Source organism: Dreissena polymorpha, chromosome 1 (assembly GCF_020536995.1).
Source record: "Dreissena polymorpha isolate Duluth1 chromosome 1, UMN_Dpol_1.0, whole genome shotgun sequence".
NCBI lineage: Eukaryota > Metazoa > Mollusca > Bivalvia > Myida > Dreissenidae > Dreissena > Dreissena polymorpha.
The window spans coordinates 195,752,157-195,775,396 of record NC_068355.1 but is presented as its reverse complement, the minus strand read 5'-3'; the positions used below and the strand labels follow the sequence as shown (position 1 = coordinate 195,775,396).

The 23,240-nt window shown below is 39.1% G+C and overlaps 2 protein-coding genes across 36 annotated transcripts in view; both read left to right on the top strand.

Moving 5' to 3' along the window:
- LOC127864454 (uncharacterized) overlaps window positions 1–23,240 on the top strand; it is a 69,267-nt gene that overhangs the window by 36,971 nt on the left and 9,056 nt on the right. For 5 of the 34 annotated variants that reach the window (XR_008042037.1, XR_008042036.1, XR_008042003.1 and 2 more), the window contains one exon: window positions 12,301–12,960. The gene's annotated coding sequence lies outside the window, so the exon portion shown is untranslated. Of the gene's footprint in view, window positions 1–7,263; window positions 7,411–7,928; window positions 8,078–8,890; window positions 9,167–10,560; window positions 10,689–11,100; window positions 11,284–12,300; window positions 12,961–23,240 lie in introns of those variants that run through there. The other 29 variants (XR_008042016.1, XR_008042014.1, XR_008042015.1 and 26 more) reach the window with 22 other exon arrangements.
- Window positions 17,180–23,240, top strand: part of LOC127864460 (uncharacterized) — a 47,880-nt gene continuing 41,819 nt past the window's right edge. Inside the window, exons 1-3 of one of the 2 annotated variants that reach the window (XM_052404084.1) lie at window positions 17,180–17,226; window positions 17,655–17,838; window positions 18,377–18,519. In XM_052404084.1, the coding sequence (XP_052260044.1) occupies window positions 17,212–17,226; window positions 17,655–17,838; window positions 18,377–18,519 (342 nt within the window). In that variant the 5' untranslated portion in view covers window positions 17,180–17,211. The remainder of the gene's footprint in view (window positions 17,227–17,654; window positions 17,839–18,376; window positions 18,520–23,240) is intronic. The other variant, XM_052404085.1, reaches the window with a different exon arrangement.

The following is a 23,240-nucleotide window of genomic DNA, read 5'->3' as shown; positions in this document are numbered from 1 at the left end:
CACACTTAGGAAACAGTTGATAACCACAAAAGGAATGGGCGCGATCGCGAAATGGCTTTTCATCCAGAAGAGAAAGAGAACTCGCTACAAATAGGCACTACTTTCGACAATCACCACGTGAAGCAAATATCTTAGTGTGTTTTCACCATAAATCAGCCAATCGTGATGCAGCGACTATTTCCGGAATCCCCGGCAAAATGGGAAAATTACCATAACTATTTCCGAAATCCCTCCCAAAATGTGAAAATTACCATAATTAACCAGACATACGCGCATGCCCACAACATAGTCCGCATACACAGCAACTCTGAGTCTCTTCGCAAGTGCATTTACGCTACAGTACAGTGCACACAGCATACATTCATTTATCTCTTGCGCTTATCATCACCGCTCAATAACAAATCACTCAAAACACAATATGAAATCCGCTTCGAACTACTTTCCACATCCACTTCTACTTTCCTTTTGCTTTCACGAGGATGCCCCTTTCAGTTTCACTTTACTGGCGAAATCCGCAATTACATGACTTTGCTCACATACGCACGCAAATTAACAAAGCAACATATCACATACATAGAATAAATACAGAAATAACAACGTACTAAATCACTTGGCTTATATCTAAAAAATCAGTGCCATCAAATGCCCCTCATACGCGCTATTCGCTATGTCGACAACAGCCCTTTCAACATAGTAGTACATAGCCCTACAGCAACAACAACAAGCGCGCGCCAAATATGGCCGATTGAGGAAAGACACGATGGATTTCTCGCAAGTTAGCAGTCAGAATAGCTTTGTATCAATGTATAATGCACACCAACTCGTTAGATGACCATTTACCACGTGAATACAACTGCACGGAGTATTTGGTACGTAGACACAAACATGTGATGTGAAACTTTCAAAAAGTCGAGCCCACGATGTTCCAACGACTTTTTTTCAAAAATTCAAAACTTAACAAAAGCCCAGTAAATTCTCTCGTCCGATCGAGTGTGATTTGATTTTATTTTATTCGAGTTTAAATTTCGTTTAATCATCTTCATTGCGTACAATACCTAAGGATTATTGAGAGTCCTTCCCTTGGCTTGAACCAGTTCATGCCAGGTGTCCTGTCTACTTTGAACAGTTGATCTCAGTGGATTAAGCTAGGCAAGCTTGCGTAGCTACTCAAACAGCGTAATCCAGTTCTGTGAACACGTCAATCCTTACCTTGATGGCTCTTTTACACCAGGACGTGATAAGACTGGAAGTACCTTGCTAGCGCCACGTGCGACGAAAGGGCTCCAGAACTCCTGTATTTTCATGGGAAGGTAACCATCCCGTCCTTGCTGTCTCATGAAGTCGGATTGCCAGTGAGCTTTGTTTGGAGTATAAAACTCAAATTAAAAAAATGCTTGTAAATAAAAGCTAAGGCCTGCTTGCTCTTGGTAAATGGGACTAAAATTATGTGCCTAAAGTGTTGTCTGAGACAGATCAGCCTGTGCAATCAGCACAGGCTAATCACGAACAACACTTCACTTTAATGGAGATTTTTTTATGTAAAAAAAGTCTCTTTTAACCCTTTAACACACAGATATGTTATTTGACGCATTTGTAGTCCCTTACAAAGTTAAATTTAATTAAAGACCTTTTTGACTAGATTCAACTGGATTCAAGTTTTTAAGGCTTCTTTTCTAACCCTTAGATACTGATGAGCAGCAAACAGCATAAAACCCGAACAGACTGCGAGTAACTCGCAGTCTGTTCAGGTTTTATGCTGTTTGCACATAGCCATTTTCACTTTGCTTGTGAGTGGGAAAGGGTTAAACAAAAATACAGCTACAGGATGATGTTTTATGCACATGTATTAAGCCTCCTCATCCCAGAGTGCATCTCATATATTTGTTACCTCTTCTAACAGATAGTGCATGGAAAGCCGGTTGTAAAGGCTACAAAAGCTCCAACTTGCAAAGACCTGCCAATGCAAGATCAACCAATCAAAATTCAGCAGCCAACTAACAGTGAACCAATCAAAGTTCAGCATTCAGTGGAAGTGCAGACCAGTTTCATTGAGCTCAATCCACCAACTTTACAACAGACAAAGGAGAGCTTACCTCATCCTGGTCCTGTCACACATGGTAATTTAACCCTTTGCATGCTGGGAAATTTGTCGTCTGCTAAAATGTCGTCTGCTGAATTTCTAAAATTTGCATTTCTTCGATTTTTTCAAAGAATACTATCAGAGTAGCAAACAGTTTGGATCCTGATGAGACGCCACGTTCTGTGGCGTCTCATCTGGATCCAAACTGTTTGCAAAGGCCTTCAAAATTCGGTTCCAGCTCTGAAAGAGTTAACCCATGAAAGGCGAGTGTTCTGTTAGAAGTTACATGCAATAAATTTTGAAATCATCTCAGCGGAAGCATACATGTATAGAGAGAAAATTATTATACATTTCATTTTTTTGCAATAGTGCTCATGTCCAGTGATTACAATTTATAAACTCTTTTTCTCACCAATAATAAGCAAACTCGTAGGATACTTATTATGAATTGTGTATTTTTTATTGATTTTTTAGTATTTAAGCTTTAAAACATTTTGTCTGGAGTCCCTTTATGAATGACGTCATGAAAACGCGGAGGGACTTAAAGCAATGAAACAGACACAGCATTTTTTGTACGTTTGTATATGTACATATTTATTCAAAATGAACATTGGTACTTCTTTGCATCTTTTTTATTACTTTTATTTTAATGCTCGATATACATGTTTTTTTATTAGTGTACTCTTAGTGTACTACTACAGTTTTAGTGGGCTATGTATATTTAATGCAGCCTACGAACTTTGGCTGAAGGCTGGGTCAGCGAGTACGCTGAGTCATGACGTCACCGCTGCGGTGGCTATGACAATCACGTGCAGTGACGGGACGGACCAAATCACCAGCAGTTACAATGTGGACATTTTTGACGCGGTACAATAGAATTAAATTGCGTTCTGGAAAAAAGGGCTTAATGCATGTGCGTAAAGTGTCGTTCCAGATTAGTGTTCGCAGTTCTCTCTCTAATGAGCTTTCCGCTTTTAAATGAAACCTCTTCTTAGTGAAAATACTGTGAAGCGGAAAGTGCCGTCACTGATTAGCCTGTGTATTCCGCATTTCGCACAGTGAGACGACAATTTACGCACATGCATTACACCCGGTTTTCCCAGAGCAAGGCTTATTTTTTTATTTTCTCCCACATGAGCTTGCATGGACGAAGTTTAGGAGAAGCTCGGTCGGTCGGTCCGTTTATTTGTCCCCCAAAAAGCGCCTAAGAATCTATAAATTTCTGAGTTATGTACCATTACAGTCATGGGCATGGCTGTTATATTAAATATAACAGGATCGAACGTATCCTAAATTTCTCATTTGACTGAATTAAAAATTGAAATACATGTAAGTGTGTGTTATCTCCATGGCATGCAAGAAATCGCCCGTGGTCCACACATTCCTGAGTTATTTGAACTTGACAAAGCGGTGTGGGGGCGGTGCGGGGTGTGGGGTCCACACATTCCTGAGTTATTTGAGCTTGACAAAGCGGTGCGGGGTGTGGGGTCCACACATTTCTGAGTTATTTGAGCTTGACAAAGGGGTGCGGTTTGTGGGGTCCACACATTCCTGAGTTATTTGAGCTTGACAAAGCGGTGCGGGGTGTGGGGTCCACACATTCCTGAGTTATTTGAGCTTGACAAAGCGGTGCGGGGTGTGGGGTCCACACATTCCTGAGCTATTTGAGCTTGACAAAGCGGTGCGGGGTGTGGGGTCCACACATTCCTGAGTTATTTGAACTTGACAAAGCGGTGCGGGGTGTGGGGTCCACACATTCCTGAGTTATTTGAGCTTGACAAAGCGGTGCGGGGTGTTGGGTCCACACATTCCTGAGTTATTTGAGCTTGACAAAGCGGTGCGGGGTGTGGGGTCCACACATTCCTGAGTTATTTGAGCTTGACAAAGCGGTGCGGGGTGTGGGGTCCACACATTCCTGAGTTATTTTAGCTTGACAAAGCGGTGCGGGGTGTGGGGTCCACACATTCCTGAGTAATTTGAGATTGACAAAGCGGTGCGGGGTGTGGGGTCCACACATTCCTGAGTTATTTGAGCTTGACAAAGCGGTGTGGGGTGTGGGGTCCACACATTCCTGAGTTATTTGAGCTTGACAAAGCGGTGCGGGGTGTGGGGTCCACACATTCCTGAGTTATTTGAGCTTGACAAAGCGGTGCGGGGTGCGGGGTTGGGAGTATGGCACGATTCAGGAGATGCCTGAATACAGGCATAAATGCTGTAACCGTTATGAAGCACCTAGTAACGTGCAAAAAAACCTCTACCTCATAAACACGTTTTTAAGATAACATTTCATGTTCACAGATTGGTTATTTTCCAAAGTTGTGTCAGTCATTCCCAAGATAAAAGAAATATGAATATAAAGGAGCGAAACACTATGGGCATACACTATGCATTCAGTTTGAATACTGGGTAGACTAAGAAATTATATTCTATTTAATTTGACATATTACCATACGTTATTAACTTCTCTTAATCAAAACAACATATTTAAAGGTTAATGCCCATTGAAGGTTCCCGTTCCGACCAATTTTGCCGGTACTTCCGGTCCGCTTGGAGACCTATCGCTAGTGGGCACTTCTGTTCACCAGTTCACCATAACCGACCAAGATGACGCCATTTCCTTTTCCATCAACGCTCAGGAGGTCGCAAAGTTTGGCATCACCAAGGTGGACACCGCTACCGGAGCTCAACGTAAGTTTGGTGACGTCATTACGTGAATGTGTAGACGTCGTTACAAGAGTTTGTTGATGGTAATACGTACGTTTAGTGACGTTATTTAAATGATGATTATTGTGATAGTGATTAAGTCATTAAAATGATCATGATGATTAAAATAGTGGTGTTGTTGATGAAGAGTAGGAATATAATGATCAGGATACTGCTGCTGCTTATGGCGATGCTGTTATGGTGGTGGTGATGGTGATGATGATGATGATGCTAAAGATGATGATGATGATGGTGATGATGATGAGGAGGGAGGAGGAGAAGGAATATTTGTTAATGCGAGTGTTCAAAGATGGTAAAATAGTGTAAATATCGGTGACACCTTTGACTAAGCAATCATGTTAAGGTGCTTTTTTTGACAGGGTTCGACGTCATGACGATTGCCACGCTTGATTACGACTCTGCTACGAGTTACACGATCACCGTCACGTGTACTGACGCTATCAACCCTGTGACGTCATCAAGGACCATCAACTTAGCAGATGACGTAAGCATAGTAAAAATCAATATCTTAAAACGATTTAGGTATTTGTTAAAACGTGTTTTTCGAATAAGTCAAAATGTTTATTGTCAAGCAAATACTGTTTACTGAAGTCGAGGTAAGCGTTCAGCGTATAAAACTATTGACAACATACATATGTCTGCATTGGCGTAACTTTTCCCAATATACATTATAGCACTCATTCCGTTGTATTTGTTATTCCACCGCCTGAAAAGTGGGAATATATTTCTTCTAACATATATGTCGGTCGGTCGCAATTGTGATGCATCAATTATCTCCGTCAATCTTTGTAAGATAGATCACAACAATCATGATACATCGACTATTTCCGGAATTCTCCTTAAGATTGATTATGCAACAATTCGTCTCCTGAACCAGACTGTGTAGATCGGCAATTTCGTTTCCCTTTGTTATCAAGAGACCGTTTTGACTTACGACCATCTGAATTGGTATGCTGGCTACTTGGAAAGAGCAGATGACGCCTTTTACGTTTCTAGTCAAAAGGTCACATGTCAAAGTCATAGTGCTTGTAAGATGAATTTCCGTAATAGCAGCAGGGCTAAAGAATGCTTCGATCTTGGATAATCAAGTTAAAGGTCCCGGCACACGGGCAACATCTGTAACATGTAAACTCAGTTAATTTCTGCAATGATATATAGATAACGCTTCGACTAACGATATCCCAAACAAGTGTGTTGGTTATTCTTAAAGAAAGGAAGTGGCCAAAAATGTTGAGGTTAATTAACTGGACAGGCGTGTTTTTTTTACATACGGATATGTCGTATATATTAGTTCGCTGTCAATATGGAGATGGGATACGCCTGTCGATTTGAACATGAAGAAATCAAAGATCACTAAGGCTTTTGCTATTGAAAAACACAATTTACATACTGCTGCATTGGCTGTATGTCGGGGATATGAATATTTTTCAAACATCATTTTTCACTTGTATAGTACTCTTCTGTGGTCGTTATGGCTTCAAGCAGGTAATGATGTTTCCAGATTCATGAAAATACCTCATTTAATTTACACACTGCTTCAGAAACCCGTTTTCTCCGGACTTCGGCTACGTTGTCGCTGGCACGTAATGACGACTTTCAGACGGCGACGTTACTTTGCACGTTCAGCGTCACGGACGCCAACGACCAGAGTATTATCACGTGCTTGATACAGGTTAGTAACTTCGAGCTGTTTCGGGAATTCCCGGTACTACTTCGTCTATTACCGTTTTGTTTAAAGTTTTAATATGACACCAATGACCAAAGTGTTATCATTTGCTAGATACAGGTTCGAATCCAATGACCTTAATGAGCCCATTCTAACGCGTTTCCGCTGAAATCTACAGGCTTTTAAGGACAACAGCGTTGTGTCTACTCGCTGTATTAGTACTAGGCGTTTGTTCCACGTTTGTGATGATGGGCATTACAAACGCTATATTATTTTATTGATTTTGATAGATAATTATCCATACACGAATATATATTTTAAAGATTGTTCCAACTCACAAGTGCTCTTTTGCTTGTGTGAGTAAATGCATGCATTCTGTCGTTGAATCAATGATACATTTTTTGAAAAAAACAAAAAAAACAACATTAGTCCGCACGGCTAATCAGGGACGACACTTTCCGCCTAAACTTGATTTACGGTAAGGAGGGACTTCCTTGAAACTAAAAATACCATACAAGCGGAAAGAATCGTCCCAGATTAGCCTGTGCCGACACTCTACGCACATGCATTAAAAACCCTTTTTAGGAAGAGTCCTTATGATATTATACAATGACGTCACATTTTTTACTTCACGTCCAATTAATATGACGCTGATCAGGAACCAATCTGTTTTTTGATATTATAATTGTTGCAATAATTAAGTAGTGCATCAAAAAAAAAATCAATCGTAAAACGAGTTACATGTTCCTAGCTTAAAGATCTAGCATCTTATTTTTTTGTTTTCTAACCACAGGAATTTAAAGCTGGTTCGGTGGCTGTGCAACGTCATTGGGGAAGTTCACAACTACAGACCCGGATACGACATGTTCTGTGACGTCACCTGTGACAACAGTCTATGAGATCAGAAAAATTGCGTCACCGACCGATCCCTAGAAACCGGGTAACAATTTAGTCAAAAATAAATGAGCCGCGCTCTGTGAGAAAGGGGGTTTAATGCATGTGCGTAAAGTGTCATCCCATATTAGCCTGTGCAGTATGTATCAGGAACGACTCTTATCGCTTTTATGATATTTTTCGTTTCAAGAAAGTCTCTTCTTGGCAAATTGTCCTGTTAAGGCGAAAAGTTTCGTCCCTGATGAGCCTGTACAGGACCGCGCAGGATGATCTGGGACGACACTCTACGCACATGCCTAAACCCCCATTTTCACAGAGGGCGGTTCATATAAATATTTGAACTGTTGCTGTAAGTATTTAACTTAATTTTATATGTCAGTATTTAACACGTCTTAGTAAACGTAACTCATACGAGCCTCGTTCTTGGAAAACGGGGCTTAATGCATGTACGTACAGAGTCGTCTCAGAATAGCCTGTGCAGTCCGCGTACGCTCATCAGAGACGAGATTTTCCGCTTTGAAATATTAATTGTGAGGGCTGAAATCTAGTTCCATTGTATTACAGAGTTCGAAGTGTGGATCAGAAACGCCGTTACCCAGGCGTCTATCGACTTCAATGACTAGGCTGTTCCGCTGCCGCTAACAATCAAGTGCACAGACGGAAACGTTGTCAATGACATCACGGCGACGTTTAACGTCAACATCGTGGACTCGGTAAAATGCGTTCACGTTTTTAACCCATGTATGCCTAGTGGACTCTCCCATCCTTCTAGATAGGATCAAGTTCTTTCCAAAATTAGGGATGTACAGTATATTTATAACTATAGTTAGAATATTTCTTAAAGAAATTCATTTAAGCAAACAGCGCAGACCCTGATGAGACGCCGCATCATTCGGCGTCTCATCTGGGTCTACGCTTTTTACCAAGGTCTTTTTACTAGACGCTAGACATAAATGGGTTAAAGGATATGGAAATTCTAATGAATTGCTTAAGGAGCATTATACTGTTTGTATATTGTGTATGCTCTTTCAAAAACGACCAATCCTGATTTTTTAAAATACATTCTCAAGAACTGATGCAATTCATATAAACAGTGACACTTCGTTTCGAGTGTTTGTCGCTTGAACCAAAAAACGCAAATTGCGCGTAGCTATGCCGGCAGCAACAACTTATTCCGAGTCTATAATGTTTGACATATATATTTGCTATCGAGAGAAACATTCATTTTTTGGCTTGAGCCGATGTTGTTGGCTTGAGGATTTAACAATGTTTTGTTGAAAGATACGAGCCTATTTCTGAGAAGACCGGGTTGGATGCGTGGGACTTTTAAAGTGTCGTCCCATATTAGCCGGTGCAGACAGCACTGTTTTGGACGTGTGGTCTTCGATTATTGCTAAAAGTATTGACTTGACTTTGTTCTAGCTAGAAATTCAGTGAATATCCATGCCAAATGGTAACTAGTAACAGAAAATCTTTGATAGTGATGACGTAATATCCTGTGTAATGATTTTATTATTTGACTTCAGCCACTGGTTTTCACTGCACTGCCTGCTACCGGATCTAACATTTTCGACGGTCTCAAACACGCCACCGAAACCCTTCACACATTCAGCGTCACCGATAGCGACGACACCGTTACGTGCTCTGCAAGAGCGCCGGAAAACGCCCTTTTTGAAGTGGTCGCCGGCGTGGCACCAAGTAATAAACTGGAAAAATCAATACCAATTTAATCCTCGTTCTGGGAAAACTGGGCTTAATGCATGTGCTTTAAAAGTGGTCTCTGAGCGGACCCAGGCTAAAAGGTGACGACACTTTTCGCTTTTATATGTTGTTTTCGTTTTTATGAAGTCGATTCTACACGAAAATCCAGCTTAAGCGGAAATTGTCGTCCCTGATTAGCCTGTGTAGACTGCACATGATAATCTGGGACGACACTTTACGACCATACATTTAGCCTAGTTTTAAATGAAAAGACTCAATGGAGTCACGGATAAATGCGTTTTAAGGTCACATCAGTTTCAGTTTTATATGACCTCGTATATAATACTCATTTTTAATTGGCTAAGTCAGATAACGCGGAGACATTATTTTCTACTGTATGCAATCACAGATGTGCCTTTTATCATACCGTTATGGTGATATCAACGTTATAAAAGATGCAGGATCAACGGGGGGTTCACAGGGCTTTACACACGAGCTGGACAGAATGTAAACACAACGTTAAGAACTTTATTTTGCAAATATCTTAAGTTTTTGAGACACATTTGCACAAATCTTTTGTGCGTACAAGAAAGTTTTTTATCCAGCATTTTATTCCGATAGCTTAAGATTAAAAAACACATCATTGAATACGTCTGAAATCGGTGCCTAAATTTCACGTTGCGTGCAGCATAGGCGTGTACATGAATGCGTTACAAATCAATTTTTGGAAAAGAACACAGGCTTATTAAATCAAAGTATTTCACATTGCCATAAGCAGCATTAAAACTGTCTTTTATGCACAAGTTGAACATCTCAAGAAAAATTGTTTAAACAAATTATTTGAAGAAGCACCACAAAATTAATTGGATTCCTGCATCAGCGCTAATAACAAACATTTATCGAGCAAGTTGCCAAAAGAGGGCATTGAATAAGAACATGAATAAAATAAGTGAGTTTAAAGCACGGACATCGGTTAAAAATCCCCACTATTTGGTATAAACACGTGCGAACGTCGAGAAGTCTTCTTGCTTATAATAACAATGTTATGTAATGTTTCATTTGAATGTTGTTAATCGTCGATGAAGTAGGATTATATAACGCATTTTTTCAGATAAAAACATTTTTAACACTGGGTATGGACGCGCGATCGGAAAACGGGGTTAAATGCATGTTGGAAAAGTGTCGTCCCAGATTAGCCCATGTTAATTAGCACAGACTAATCAGGAAAGGCACTTTTCGCCTAAACTTTGTTTACCAATAAGAGACTTTGCTCACAAGATAAATGCAAAAAAGAGCGGAACGTATCGTCCCTGATTAGCTTGTTCGGACTTCACAGGCTAATATAGGACGACACTTTATGACCCGTTATCCCTATCGTCCTTGATTAGCTTGTTTTTACTGCACAGGCTTACATAGGACGACACTTTACGCACATGCATTAAGCCCCTTTATCCCAGATTGAAGCTCATATAATTATTCGCTTGAACGTTTTCAGGATTTACAGTTAACGTAAGGATGGGGGTTACGCTAAGAGCAGAGAACGGACCTTACGTCATCAACGTCGACTGCTCAGATGGCGACAATGACGTCACTGCGACGTTCACACAACCAGTGATGGATACGGTAAGTTGTCTTACGTGGGCAAATTTACCGGATTTGCCGAAAACCTAACAAATAAACCGGTATGTAAGTTTTCAACAATAGATGTTCAAGTAAATGTCGTTACACCGAAACCAAAGGAAACCAAACAGTCATCCCGACCAGTGTGCCTTCAAAAATAGATGTTCAAATTAATGTTGTTATACTGGAACAAAATGATAACCAAAAAGATCATCCCTTCAAATGTTCCCTCAACAATAAATGTTCCCGCTCATGTGGTTACACCGAAACCAAATGTAACCGAAAGTCATCACGGCACCTTAAAAAGTGCCCAAATAATAGATGTTCAGATACATAAGGTTATGGTAACCAAAAAAAATAAAAATGACGCCTGGCTGTTAAAGGGATTATTTTGATTGTCCTTCTGTTTTGGCAGCCGCCGACCGTTGTATCCGGGATCCCCTGAAGTTCCCCAAGGTATCTGATGCCACTGTCACGCAGACGTTACTCGGGAAGTTTACAACTACAGACCCAGATACGGCGCGCTCTGTGACGTCACCATCCACCACCGTGTATGAGATCAGAAATGTGAAGTCACCGGTGAATGTTTCTCAGCCAGGTGAAAAGTCATTAGAAACATTAGTACACAGTTAGTTTAGTTTAAACCTATTTATTTTAGCTCAGTTGCATTGCAAGCCTAAGACTTATCGTAACGCTATCGAGTCCTTTTCTTTTCTTGGGTAGAAATAGAACATAGTGTATTTTGGGGAGATCTCAAGATCGCTATCACAGTGGGGATCGGACCCATGACCTCCTGGTCATGCCGCATCATGCGGCGTCTCATCTGGGTCTACGCTGTTTGCCAAGGCCTTTTTTCTAGACGCTAGGCATAAATGGGTTAATTTCCGTCAGAATTATCTTATTATATATATATATATAAGGCGCTGTCAGTCACTATAACACGTTGTCAACCAGTATAAGGCGCTGTCAGTCGCTATAACACGTTTTCAACCAGTATAAGGCGCTGTCAGTCGCTATAACACGTTGTCAACCAGTATAAGGCGCTGTCAGTCTTTAAAACACGTCAACCAGTATAAGGCGCTGTCAGTCGCTATAACACGTTGTCAACCAGTATAAGGCGCTGTCAGTCGCTATAACACGTTGTCAACCAGTATAAGGCGCTGTCAGTCGCTATTACACGTTGTCAACCAGTATAAGACGCTGTCAGTAGCTGTAACACGTCAACCAGTATAAGGCGTTGTCAGTCGCTATAACACGTTGTCAACCAGTATAAGGCGATGTCAGTCGCTATAACACTTTGTCAACCAGTATAAGGCGCTGTCAGTCGCTATAACACGTTGTCAACCAGTATAAGGCGATGTCAGTCGCTATAACACGTTGTCAACCAGTATAAGGCGCTGTCAGTCGCTATAACATGTTGTCAACCAGTATAAGGCGCTTTCAGTCTTTATAACACGTTGTCAACCAGTATAAGGCGCTGTCAGTCTTTATAACACGTTGTCAACCAGTATAAGGCGCTGTCAGTCGCTGTAACACGTTGTCAACCAGTATAAGGCGCTGTCAGTCTTTATAACAAGTTGTCAAAAAAAGACCATAGTTTGTTGTGTAATTTCAGGAAATCCTCCAGTAAGGATAAGAAGTTTATTGCGGCTGATGTTGACACATATCTCTATGAGGTTAGGGGAAACATTGGTGAACGCTGCCTGCCCGACAACACGAAAATGTTGGCTCTGTACAAGGTCAACCCCAACGCTGAGTGGGTCTTGAAACACAGACAACGCATGAAAGCCGATTAACCGCGTCTTAAAATTGTTCGACAGAGACTGAAATTTTGCTGGCAGAGAGAATGGGCAAAACCTCGTATTTAGCGGTTCTGACTAAAGCCCTCCATCCCATTTCTGTGTATAGCTCTCATTTCCATTTAGAGCTCCAATAACTATTTTGAGCTCCCATTTCTATTTAGAGCTCACTTGTGTTTTTAGAGCCCTAATGTCTGTTTAGAGCTCCAATTTATATGTATTGCTCCCATTACTATTTAAAGCTTCTTTGTTATTGTATGTTTTCTGCAAAGTATTATACATGTATTATAATTACTGATGCTGGCCCTTTTTGACCCATATCCGACAGTGTTGTCTCATTACATTTAATGTTATGTGCATCACAAATGTTGCGCTAAGTTATTTCGTGTGTTTGTATACTAGATGACTATTAGGAATATGTACTATAATAGTAAATATGGCTATACACATGTTATTAAATACGTCTGAAGATGAAAGGGTGTGTTTGTATTTTTTGTTGTTGTCAGACTTAATCCTTGTATAAATTTGTATTTGGGACAACAGGGCTTAATGAATGTGCGTAGAGCATCTTTCCAGAATAGCCAGTGCAGTCCGTACGGGCTAATAAGGGTGGAAACTTTCCGGCGGATTTTTTAAGCGTAAAGGAAGTAAACAAAAATCCCGTCTATACGGGAAGTGTCGTCCCTGATTAGCCTGTGCGGACAGCATTAAGCCCTGTTTTCTCAAAGTGCCGCTCATTATAATCCATGTTTGCGATTGAATAGGAATACTTAAGGGTATTTACCATAAGCTCCCTGGTTTAATGAAAGAAATTTCTGATGTAAACACCATCACCAGCACATATTGGGCATTCCACACTTTATAGCCGCTTAATTTTCCGAGCAATTAAAACATACCAACATAAAATCATGTAAGTTACCTTTGTACCCATTGATCTCCATACTCAAATACTGTAAACTTAACTCAAAAACAAAAAATGACAGAAAAAGATCATGTCCCGAATAATAATGCGTTTTACAGTATAGACTTCAATGACTAGTTTTATTCCAAAATTATATTTTAGCCCCGCTCTGTGAACAGAGGGTTTAATGCATGTGCGTACAGTGTCGTCCCAGATTAGCCTGTGAATTCCGCACAGGCTAATCAGGGACAACATTTACCACTTTTATGATGTTTTTCGTTTTAAGGAAGTCCGTTCTTAGCAAACATTAATTTAGGCGGAAAGTGTCATTCGGACCGCTTATCTGGGACGACACTTCGCACATGCATTAAACCCCCCTTTCCACAAAACTAGGCTTATTTAATTAGCATTAATCTTTCATCTTTACTTTATTTGTAGAAACCATACGATCATCCTACTGGTTCTACCCAGGGTTTTTTGTCTGAAAATATTAAAATTAATACACACATCAGTGTATTAATATTACAGACACTCGCTCGTTGAATCAATATTGCCTTGAGTTAAGCGAAAAGACTTCAAACACAAAAGTGCGAACAAACTTACACTATTATTTAAGGGCTAACTGTATCCGATAATTAAAACCAAAATCTTGATCCGCGAAACTAAATGACTGATTGACTGAGTGAGTGACTTTGTGATTGAGTGACTGACTGAGTGAAGGAGTGAGTGACTGACTAAATGAGTGATTGATATGCATCTATTTAAAATGTATTCTTCACCATTAAGGCATAATAATGAACGTATCGAAACTACTGGAAATGCGTCCCTGGGTTCTCGCTGTGATTTGTGTTGGAAGCTTAAAGTGATAGTATGGGCATCTAACAGTATGAAGGCGTCTATCGCAACCGTTGTGTTTATTTCTGGTGTGTTCACTTCATATACACTTATATTTGTTAATGCAGCATCAACCTACTAAAACAATATGCTGGAAAGAGCAAAATAATCCATTTGAATGTCAACCGTACTTTCGTTTTGACAACTGACGACAGAAATGATTCGATGAACGATGTGAGTCTAAATGCAGTTTTCATGCAGATTCGTTCATACGACACAAAGACACAATTTTGTTTTACGGATCGTTTCGGCTTAGAGGACTGGGTGAGTCATGTAAAATATAGAAAATAATACATATTTTTTGTAAACAACTGGTAGCAAGATGAGTTGTAGATAATGGGTCAGTTACCACATTTTAACTAATTCTTTTCACCTGTTAATTCTTTTCAGCTCAATTCAACAGTGAAAAAATGCCCATACTATCACTTTAACAATTGTTTATTTTCACACTGTCTTGTTTATCTATTCATCCATTCATTTATTAACATGATCGTCCGTGTTGGTGAGATAAACAACTCTCAAATCTTGAATGCAGCGATTAGGTGTAATGAAATGTTTTATTTTCCGTAGTTCAAAATACAACAAATGCTTAAATATAATGGTTAGACTTAACCACCAATCACTCAAACATCAATAATTCTTTAAGGGGTCCATATATCGGAAAAGTAGCACCGGAATCGGATTCAGGACGACAAAATCACATAGATTGGACTATCTTATTGTTTTATTTCACTGGAATGTAAGGTGTACTGGGTTTTGCGCTTCTATTAAAAGGGTGCTGCATTCTTATCGAAATGCACAATTTAAACTCAATAATTCTTTAACGAGTTGAGACATCGAAAAATTAACACCGGATTCAGATTCAGCGACACAAATTCATAGAGATTTCACTATCTTATTGTTTGATTTCGATGGAGCGAACGAGCTAGCGAGCGAGCGTATTTCATTTGTGAAGGTAAATAGGACTGCGTGAGAAAAGGGTGCTTAATGCAAAACATTTTTTGATTATAACTTTTTTATTTTTATGTTTTTTTCAATTTTTTTTTCAAACTTTTAAGCAACACTATAAACTGTTTATGTTTTATTGAAAACAAAAAAAATTATTTTTTTTTTCATTATATGATACATATGTATTTTTTTATATATTTTTTAAAAATTGATAACTTTTGAACGGCTGTAGATATCTTAAAAATTCCAACGAATTCGTGATCAGCGTGGTCATAGGCATATAGAGATAAACATCTGTTTATTTTATTTCAACGTTTTTTTTTAAATAAATAAATTATTTATTTATGTTTGAAATGTTACGGACATAACATTCCGCATCTATCGCTTCAATATCATGTTCTTAATTCTATCCAACAGTTCTGCATTATAAAACAAACGTTTACAATATAGTTAGGAAACTAAATCACTCGCATCATGCCAACAACTGAGTCTGGGATTGAAGCCGGATCGCCTTGGTGAGAAGCGTGTATACCGTAAAACAAAAGAGTGTCTTTGTGTCGTATGAACGAATCTGCACTAAAACTTAATTGAGATTCACAAAGTACGGATGATATTCAAATGCATTAGTTTTCTTTTTCCGGGATGTTGTTTTAGTATGTTGATACTGCATTAACAAATATACATGTGTATGAAGTGAAAACACCAAAAATAAACAACGGTTGCGATAGACACCTATACGCTGTTAGATGCCCATAATATCACGTTAAAAGAGCAACCGACATTGATTGCTATTAAAATCGTTAATTATACACTGATTGATACCCAGGACGAAATGTTCAGTACATAACCCAGAGGGGTAAATGAGAAAACCCAAAAGTGACCAGCCTGGCAGCCTCAAACTGTATGCGGCTTCGGTCAGTATACGATTTGGGGTTGCCTGACTGGTCAAGAGTATATTTACGCAGTTATTACTTAGTTGACACTGCATCTGATGAACGGCCGACGTTTATGGTCCTGCCTTTTCTTTGCATCAGAGTGTGCAAGGCTAGTATCAGTTTTAAAGATCAATCGATCTTATTCCGAAAGATGCAATCAAAAACGTATATCACGCAGCTTCTAAGAAAATCCCATTCGCCCAAATGCAAGCGAGCGATAAACCTTCACCTCAATAAATGCACCACAAACTCTCGTCTGTCAACGTCGCTGCCAATGAAATACATGTTGCAGACACACTTAGGAAACAGTTGATAACCACTAAAGGAATGGGCGCGATCGCGAAATGGCTTTTCATCCAGAAGAGAAAGAGAACTCGCTACAAATAGGCACTACTTTCGACAATCACCACGTGAAGCAAATATCTTAGTGTGTTTTCACCATAAATCAGCCAATCGTGATGCAGCGACTATTTCCGGAATCCCCGGCAAAATGTGAAAATTACCATGACTATTTCCGGAATCCCTCGCAAAATGTGAAAATTATCATAATTAACCAGGCAGTAGCGCATGCCCACAGCATAGTCCGCATACAAAGCAACTCTGAGTCTCTTCGCAAGTGCAGCAACGCTACATTACAGTGCACACAACATACATTAATTTATCTCTTGCGCTAATCATCACCGCTCAATAACAAATCACTCAAAACACAATACGAAATCCGCTTCGAACTAATTTTCACATCCACTTCTACTTTCCTTTTGCTGCTTTCACGAGCCTGATGCTTTCACTTTCACTTTACTGGCGCAATCCGCAATTACATGACTTTGCTCACATACGCACGCAAATTAACAAAGCAACATATCACATACATAGAGTAAATACACAAATAACAACGTACTAAATCACTTGGCTTATATCTTTGCTCTTCTCAAAAATCACTGCCATCAAATGCCCCTCATACGCGCTATTCGCTATGTCGACAACAGCCCTTTCAACATAGTAGTACATAGCCCTACAGCAACAACAACAAGCGATTGAGGAAAGACACAATGAATTTCTCGCAAGTTAGCAGTCAGAATAGCTTTGTATCAATGTATAATGCACACCGACTTGTTAAATCACCATTTACCAGGTGAATACAACTGCACGATGTTCCAACGACTTTTTTTTCAAAAATTCAAAACTTAACGAAAGCCCAGTAAACTCTCTCATCTGATCGAGTGTGATTTGATTTTATTTTATTCGAGTTTAAACGTCGTGATGATAATGGCGATGATGATGACGATGATGATGATAATGATGATGATAAAAATGATGATAATGTTGATGATGATGATGATTATAGTGATGATGATGATGGTGATGATGATGATGGTGATGATGCTGCTGATGATGATGATTATGATGATGATGATGATGATGATAATAATAATAATAATGATCAAAATAATTATAATAATAATAATAATAAATGAGTATATTTACTATTCAGCCTCCGACGTTCGTTTCGGGAATTCCCGGAACATCTCCATCTATTTCCGACTCGACCGTCATCGCGACGTCACTTGGTGTATTCACCGTTACTGACCCCGACACGACGTGCAGTATTACGTCAACGGTGACGTCAGTGTATGAGATCAGACCCTTGACGTCACCGGCAGATCCTCAAAAGCCTGGTATGTTTCTTCCAAATACAGCTTGGCATAATGCAACTTGTCCGGGCGGAAGATGTATATTTCATAATGAATTTTATTATTATAATAACTACAAAAATAATCCGTCTTTCCAGAATTTCGAATCCAATGACCTTAATGAGCCCATTCTAACGCGTTTCCGCTCAAATCCACGGGCTTATAACAACAACAGCGTTGTGTCTACTCGCTGTATTAGTACTAGGCGCTTGTCCCAAGTTTGTGATGATGGGCGTTACAAACGTAATATTATTTTATTGATTTTGATAGATAATTATCCATAAACGAATATATATTTTAAAGATTCTTCCAGATCACGAGTGCTCTTTTGCTCTTGTGAGTAAAATGCATGCATTCTGTCGTTGAATCAATGATACATTTTTTGAAAAAAGCTTTTTGCCAAACTGTGAACAAGACCATATAAGATCTCGAAATTATGGATAAATTATGAACAATCTTTATCAGAAACCCATATCAACTCTAAAGCAATCTTTGTTTGACATCAACAAATGTTTTATTCAAGAGTTCCAAGTGTGGATCATTGCCGCCGTTATTCAAGCGTCTATAGACTTCAATGACCAGGCGGTTCCGGTGCCGTTGACGACCACGTGTACGGACGGAAACACCACCATCACAGGAACGTTCAGCGTCAACATTGTCGACGATGTTTGTATTTTATCATATGAGTCGCGTTATCAGGCTTAATGCAACTGCGTAAAGTGTCGTTCCAGATTAGCCTGAGCAGTCCGCACAGGCTAATCAGGGACGACACTTTCCGCCTAAACTTGATTTACGGTAAGGAGGGACTTCCTTGAAAACTAAAAATACCATAAAAGCGGAAAGGGTCGTCCCTGATTAGCCTGTGCGGACTGCTCAGGCTTATCTGGGACGACACTATACGCACATGAATTAAGCCCAGTTTTTTAAGAACACGACTCATTTATTATCAGATGAAAATCAATGGTATAACAACGATAGTATAAACTTGAGCTCTTTACTATCGCTATTTTTGGATCAAACACGGATTTTTCTAAAAATTGGAGAATCTGTTTTTGTCAACTACGGAAGAAAAAACAATGTCCAAAAAAATGCTCTATTTGATTATTGTTTATGGGAAAATGTAGGAAAAATAGGATAATTAGAGCCTTGTACTACCACGGTTCTTAGCCCCGAATGAATCTCTATCCAAAACTCACATTATATTCTCTATTTAAGTCCGCGCTCTGAAAAAACAAGGCTAAATGCATCTGTGTAAATTGTCGTCCCATAATGATATTTGCCAGTGCAGTCTGCACATGCTACACAACGACGACACTTTCCTTTTTTTTGTGTGGAGTTTTACGTTGAAAGGAAGTCTTTTCCTCGCGAAAATCTAAATATTGCGAAAACATTTGACCCTGAAAAGCCTGTGCGGAATGCACTTTAGGCACATTCATTAACAGGGTACACAGTCAACGGGGTTTGCCGCGTTTAACACACGTTTTTTTTTCTCTTCGCGATTTAAGCCGCCGGTGATATCAGCACTTCCGGCGAGCGGACGGCTATCAACGACGGTCTTCAGACGACCGCCGCATTTCTCCACACGTTCAGCGTGACAGACAGCGATGACGCTGTAACGTGCTCCGTGAGGCCGCCGACTTTTGTCTCCGGCATGCCCGGAAGTTCCGCGAGCATCTCTGACGCAACTGTCACACAGACGTTGCTCGGGAAATTCACAACTTCAGACCCTGATACAACGAGGAAAGTGACATCACCGGCGAATCCTCAACAACCTGGTAAGGTAATCATTGATCATAGTGTGAATGCCTACAATTTTAAGGCTCATGAACCACCACAAGGGTACATTTAGTAATGTTCAATTGGTCATTGTCGGTTCATCGGTTCAGGTACTGTATGTACTTAAAAGTACCCGGATATTCATAAGTATACTACAAAGTACCCGTGGTACGGAAAATACATACTAAGTAAGAAAGTACCTAGGGGTATGACCGGGTACCTTTAAGCGTATTATTTGTACACGGGGTACAGTTAAGTGAACTTAAGAGTACTTTAGAGTACACGGGGTACTTCTAAATTGTAACTGAGCCGACAAAGCAATTGAACCAATAGAAGTCTCATCGTCGACCCGTCCGTTCATTCATCTTTAAATCGCATTTATTTTGCATTAGTATGTGAGATTATAAAACATATCTCCTTCAATATTAATGTAACAGGGTTCGGTATAAGAAGAACTTATACTGCCTTGCTATATGAGCTAGCTTTTATAGCGACGCGGTACCGGGTTCGATCCCCGACCACCATGGGGATCGAACCCGGGACCTCCCGGTTCCAAATCAGGCAGACACTCTACCGCGTCGCTATAAAAGCTAGTTCATAAAGCAAGGCAGTATAAGTTCTCCTTATACCGAACCCTGCTACATTAAGAGTGTTATTTCGCTTTGTCATGTTATGGGGCGGCCTATAACTGCATTAATATTGAAGGAATGATAAGTTAAATATAAATAGAGGCATTTTAGTAAAAGAGCAGAGCTTTGATTCTGGCAATTCTTTCAAATTAAACATCGACATTCGTGACATTTCACAGATAACGTTTTATATAATATGTAATTGTTTCCTCATGAATATCCCAAGCTTGGTTAAATCGCGGCCACAACTGAGTCTTTTCAAATTTCCTTGTAAACGGCCATCTAATCTGACAGTTTCTTCTTTTTCTATGTCTAACAATACAGTATGACGTCATTAATGTGTACAATATGACATCATGTATGTGTTCAGTATGAGTCATGTTAACGTCATATATGTGATAAGTGTGGATCATCTTGACGTTATTTTTTGGTACATTATGAGTCATGTCATATATGTGTATAGTATGACGTCATATATTTGTTTAACAGAGATTGAAGTGTGGATCAAAAGCACCGTAACTCAAGCGTCTATCGACTTCAACGACCAGACCGTTCCGTTGCCGTTAACGATAAAATGTACTGACGGATACGTCGCGAATGATATCACGGGAACGTTTAACGTCAATATTGTCGACGAGGTTTGTATGGAACTGTTTTAATAAGCAATTTATTCATATGTATAATACCAACTCTATAAAAACAACAACAACACTTTCATGGGCGCTACGTAATTTAACATAAATGGATTTCAAACTAACATAGCAGACGTGACGTGTCATGGTCAAAGGTCAAGGACACAATTCATGTTTTTGAAAATATAATTAAGCTGGACCAATGTAGGTTTGTAAAAGGAGCAATTTCGGAATCATTTCGGAGCACAGTATCAGCGACATGCATTAAGAAATTAAAAGTTAATGGCATGAATTAATAGGTATGACATTTCTGTTCAGATTTTTAATGGACTTCTTGACAGATTTTCGTATTAACGTAAAATATCATTAAATTGAATAAGTAACACAACTATAAGATCTGGAACTGTTTAAAAACATAAACACAAGGAAAAGATAAAATAAGATCGTGCCGTGAGGATCGAACATAAAGGAAAAACTGACTCTGTACTTCTGAACCACGAATGCTTGTGAAACTATTACGTAGTTTAAACCAAATGTCGGTGACACATTGTTTTGCTTCGACTAACAGCGATTTAAACGCTTTGTAATTTTTGTACCAATTTACAATCATATACTTTAACTATTTTTTATCAAGATGGGAGATATATCTTGCCTGTTTGAATATTATGAAAACTAACTTTTTGAATCAATGATTTTTTTGATTTTTTTGATTTTTTTCATTTTTTATTTAAATCTTCATTTCGTCAAAAATCATAAAATAAATCTATATTAACAATAACCATATTATCTTTCAAAATCATCAAACAAAAGTCATGACTATCAAGCAATTGTCATTTTGTTAGAAGATATATTTTAACGTAAAAAAAAAGGAATTTCACAAGGATGTCCACTTTTCCTTCTATTTATTATATGCATCGTTCTGGAAAACTGGACTTGTGCGTGAAGTGTTCACCCAGATTAGACTATGCCTAAACATAATTCTCGTTATGAAGAGAATTAATGTAATCGTCTCTGATATGTCAGTGCGGACAGCACAGGCTAATATGTGACGACAATTGACGCGGATGCTTTAAACCCTGTTTTCCCAGAGCAAGGCTCATATACGTATTGCCCATTTAAATTACAGTTAATTGTTTAACTACAGCCCCCAGTGATTACCTTACTACCCTCTACCGGAAGTTCCATCAACGATGGTATGCAGGCAGCCGCGGCGACTACCCATACGTTCAGCGGCGACCATCCATACGTTTAACGTCACCGACAGCGACGACGTTGTCACGTGCTCCATACGAGCGCCGGAATCCACCTTTTTTTGAAGTGGTAGCCGCAACTAGCCCAGGTACATAGTTTCACAATTATCCTCCACCTTTTAATTGCTTTTTATTAAAAATGATAACTAATTTTAATTTGTCGGCATTAAATTTCTTTTGGTATAAAAAACGACATGAAAATGAGCGGATTTTTAATTTCCAAACAAAAACATAAGTCGGACTCTGGAATCATATATTTGTAACCAAACCACGAAATCAACGATAATTCATGAGTTTCCTTGGCATGCGAGTTGTGTAAAAATGACGTCTCTATCAAAAAAGGTGGCAAAAATACCCGAGCGGTTTACGAAAAACAAGATTTCCGTTTTTTCAGTAGCATAATAGTTTTTGCCATTGCTCTTGATGATTCCAATCGGTTTAGAATATCGATATTTATTAAAGGTTTCGTTATAAAATCGGAATTTGACCTTTAATAATGATTTTACAGTAATTGCTTATTAACCGAAACGTCGATCAGAGCCGCCGTTGTGTTTTCTATAGTCATTTGTCTAGTGATGTAAAGTTGCTTGGATTGCCTTGTCAGTATGCAATAATATGCTCTCTTTTCCTACTGAAATATAAGCCAAACGTTTTCAACACAGATTCAAACAGGTTGTTAAATTCTTGATAACTATATATGATGCGTATAATATTCACAAACAATGTCTGTAATGAAAATGGAATAAAAACGACTTTTCTTTTCAGCGTTCAATATCCGCCTGAAAGCAGGAGTGACGTTGGCTGCAGCTGTCAGTCCGTACGTCATGCACGTTGATTGCACAGATGCCGTAACCGCCGTCAGTTCAACGTTCACATAAAATTTAAGAGAATTACATAAGAATTACAAAACTGAAAAATATTTGAAAATTGGTAAAACTTTAGTGAAGTTATGCCAATTTGAACATTTAAAAAAATTTTTTTTTTTCTCCTTGAAATCTTCAAAAATACAATACACATATCTTACATTGCTGAGCATGTTTTTCCAGCTGAAAATATGATAGTCCTTAAACATGTTATGACGATTTACAAACATTTCATGC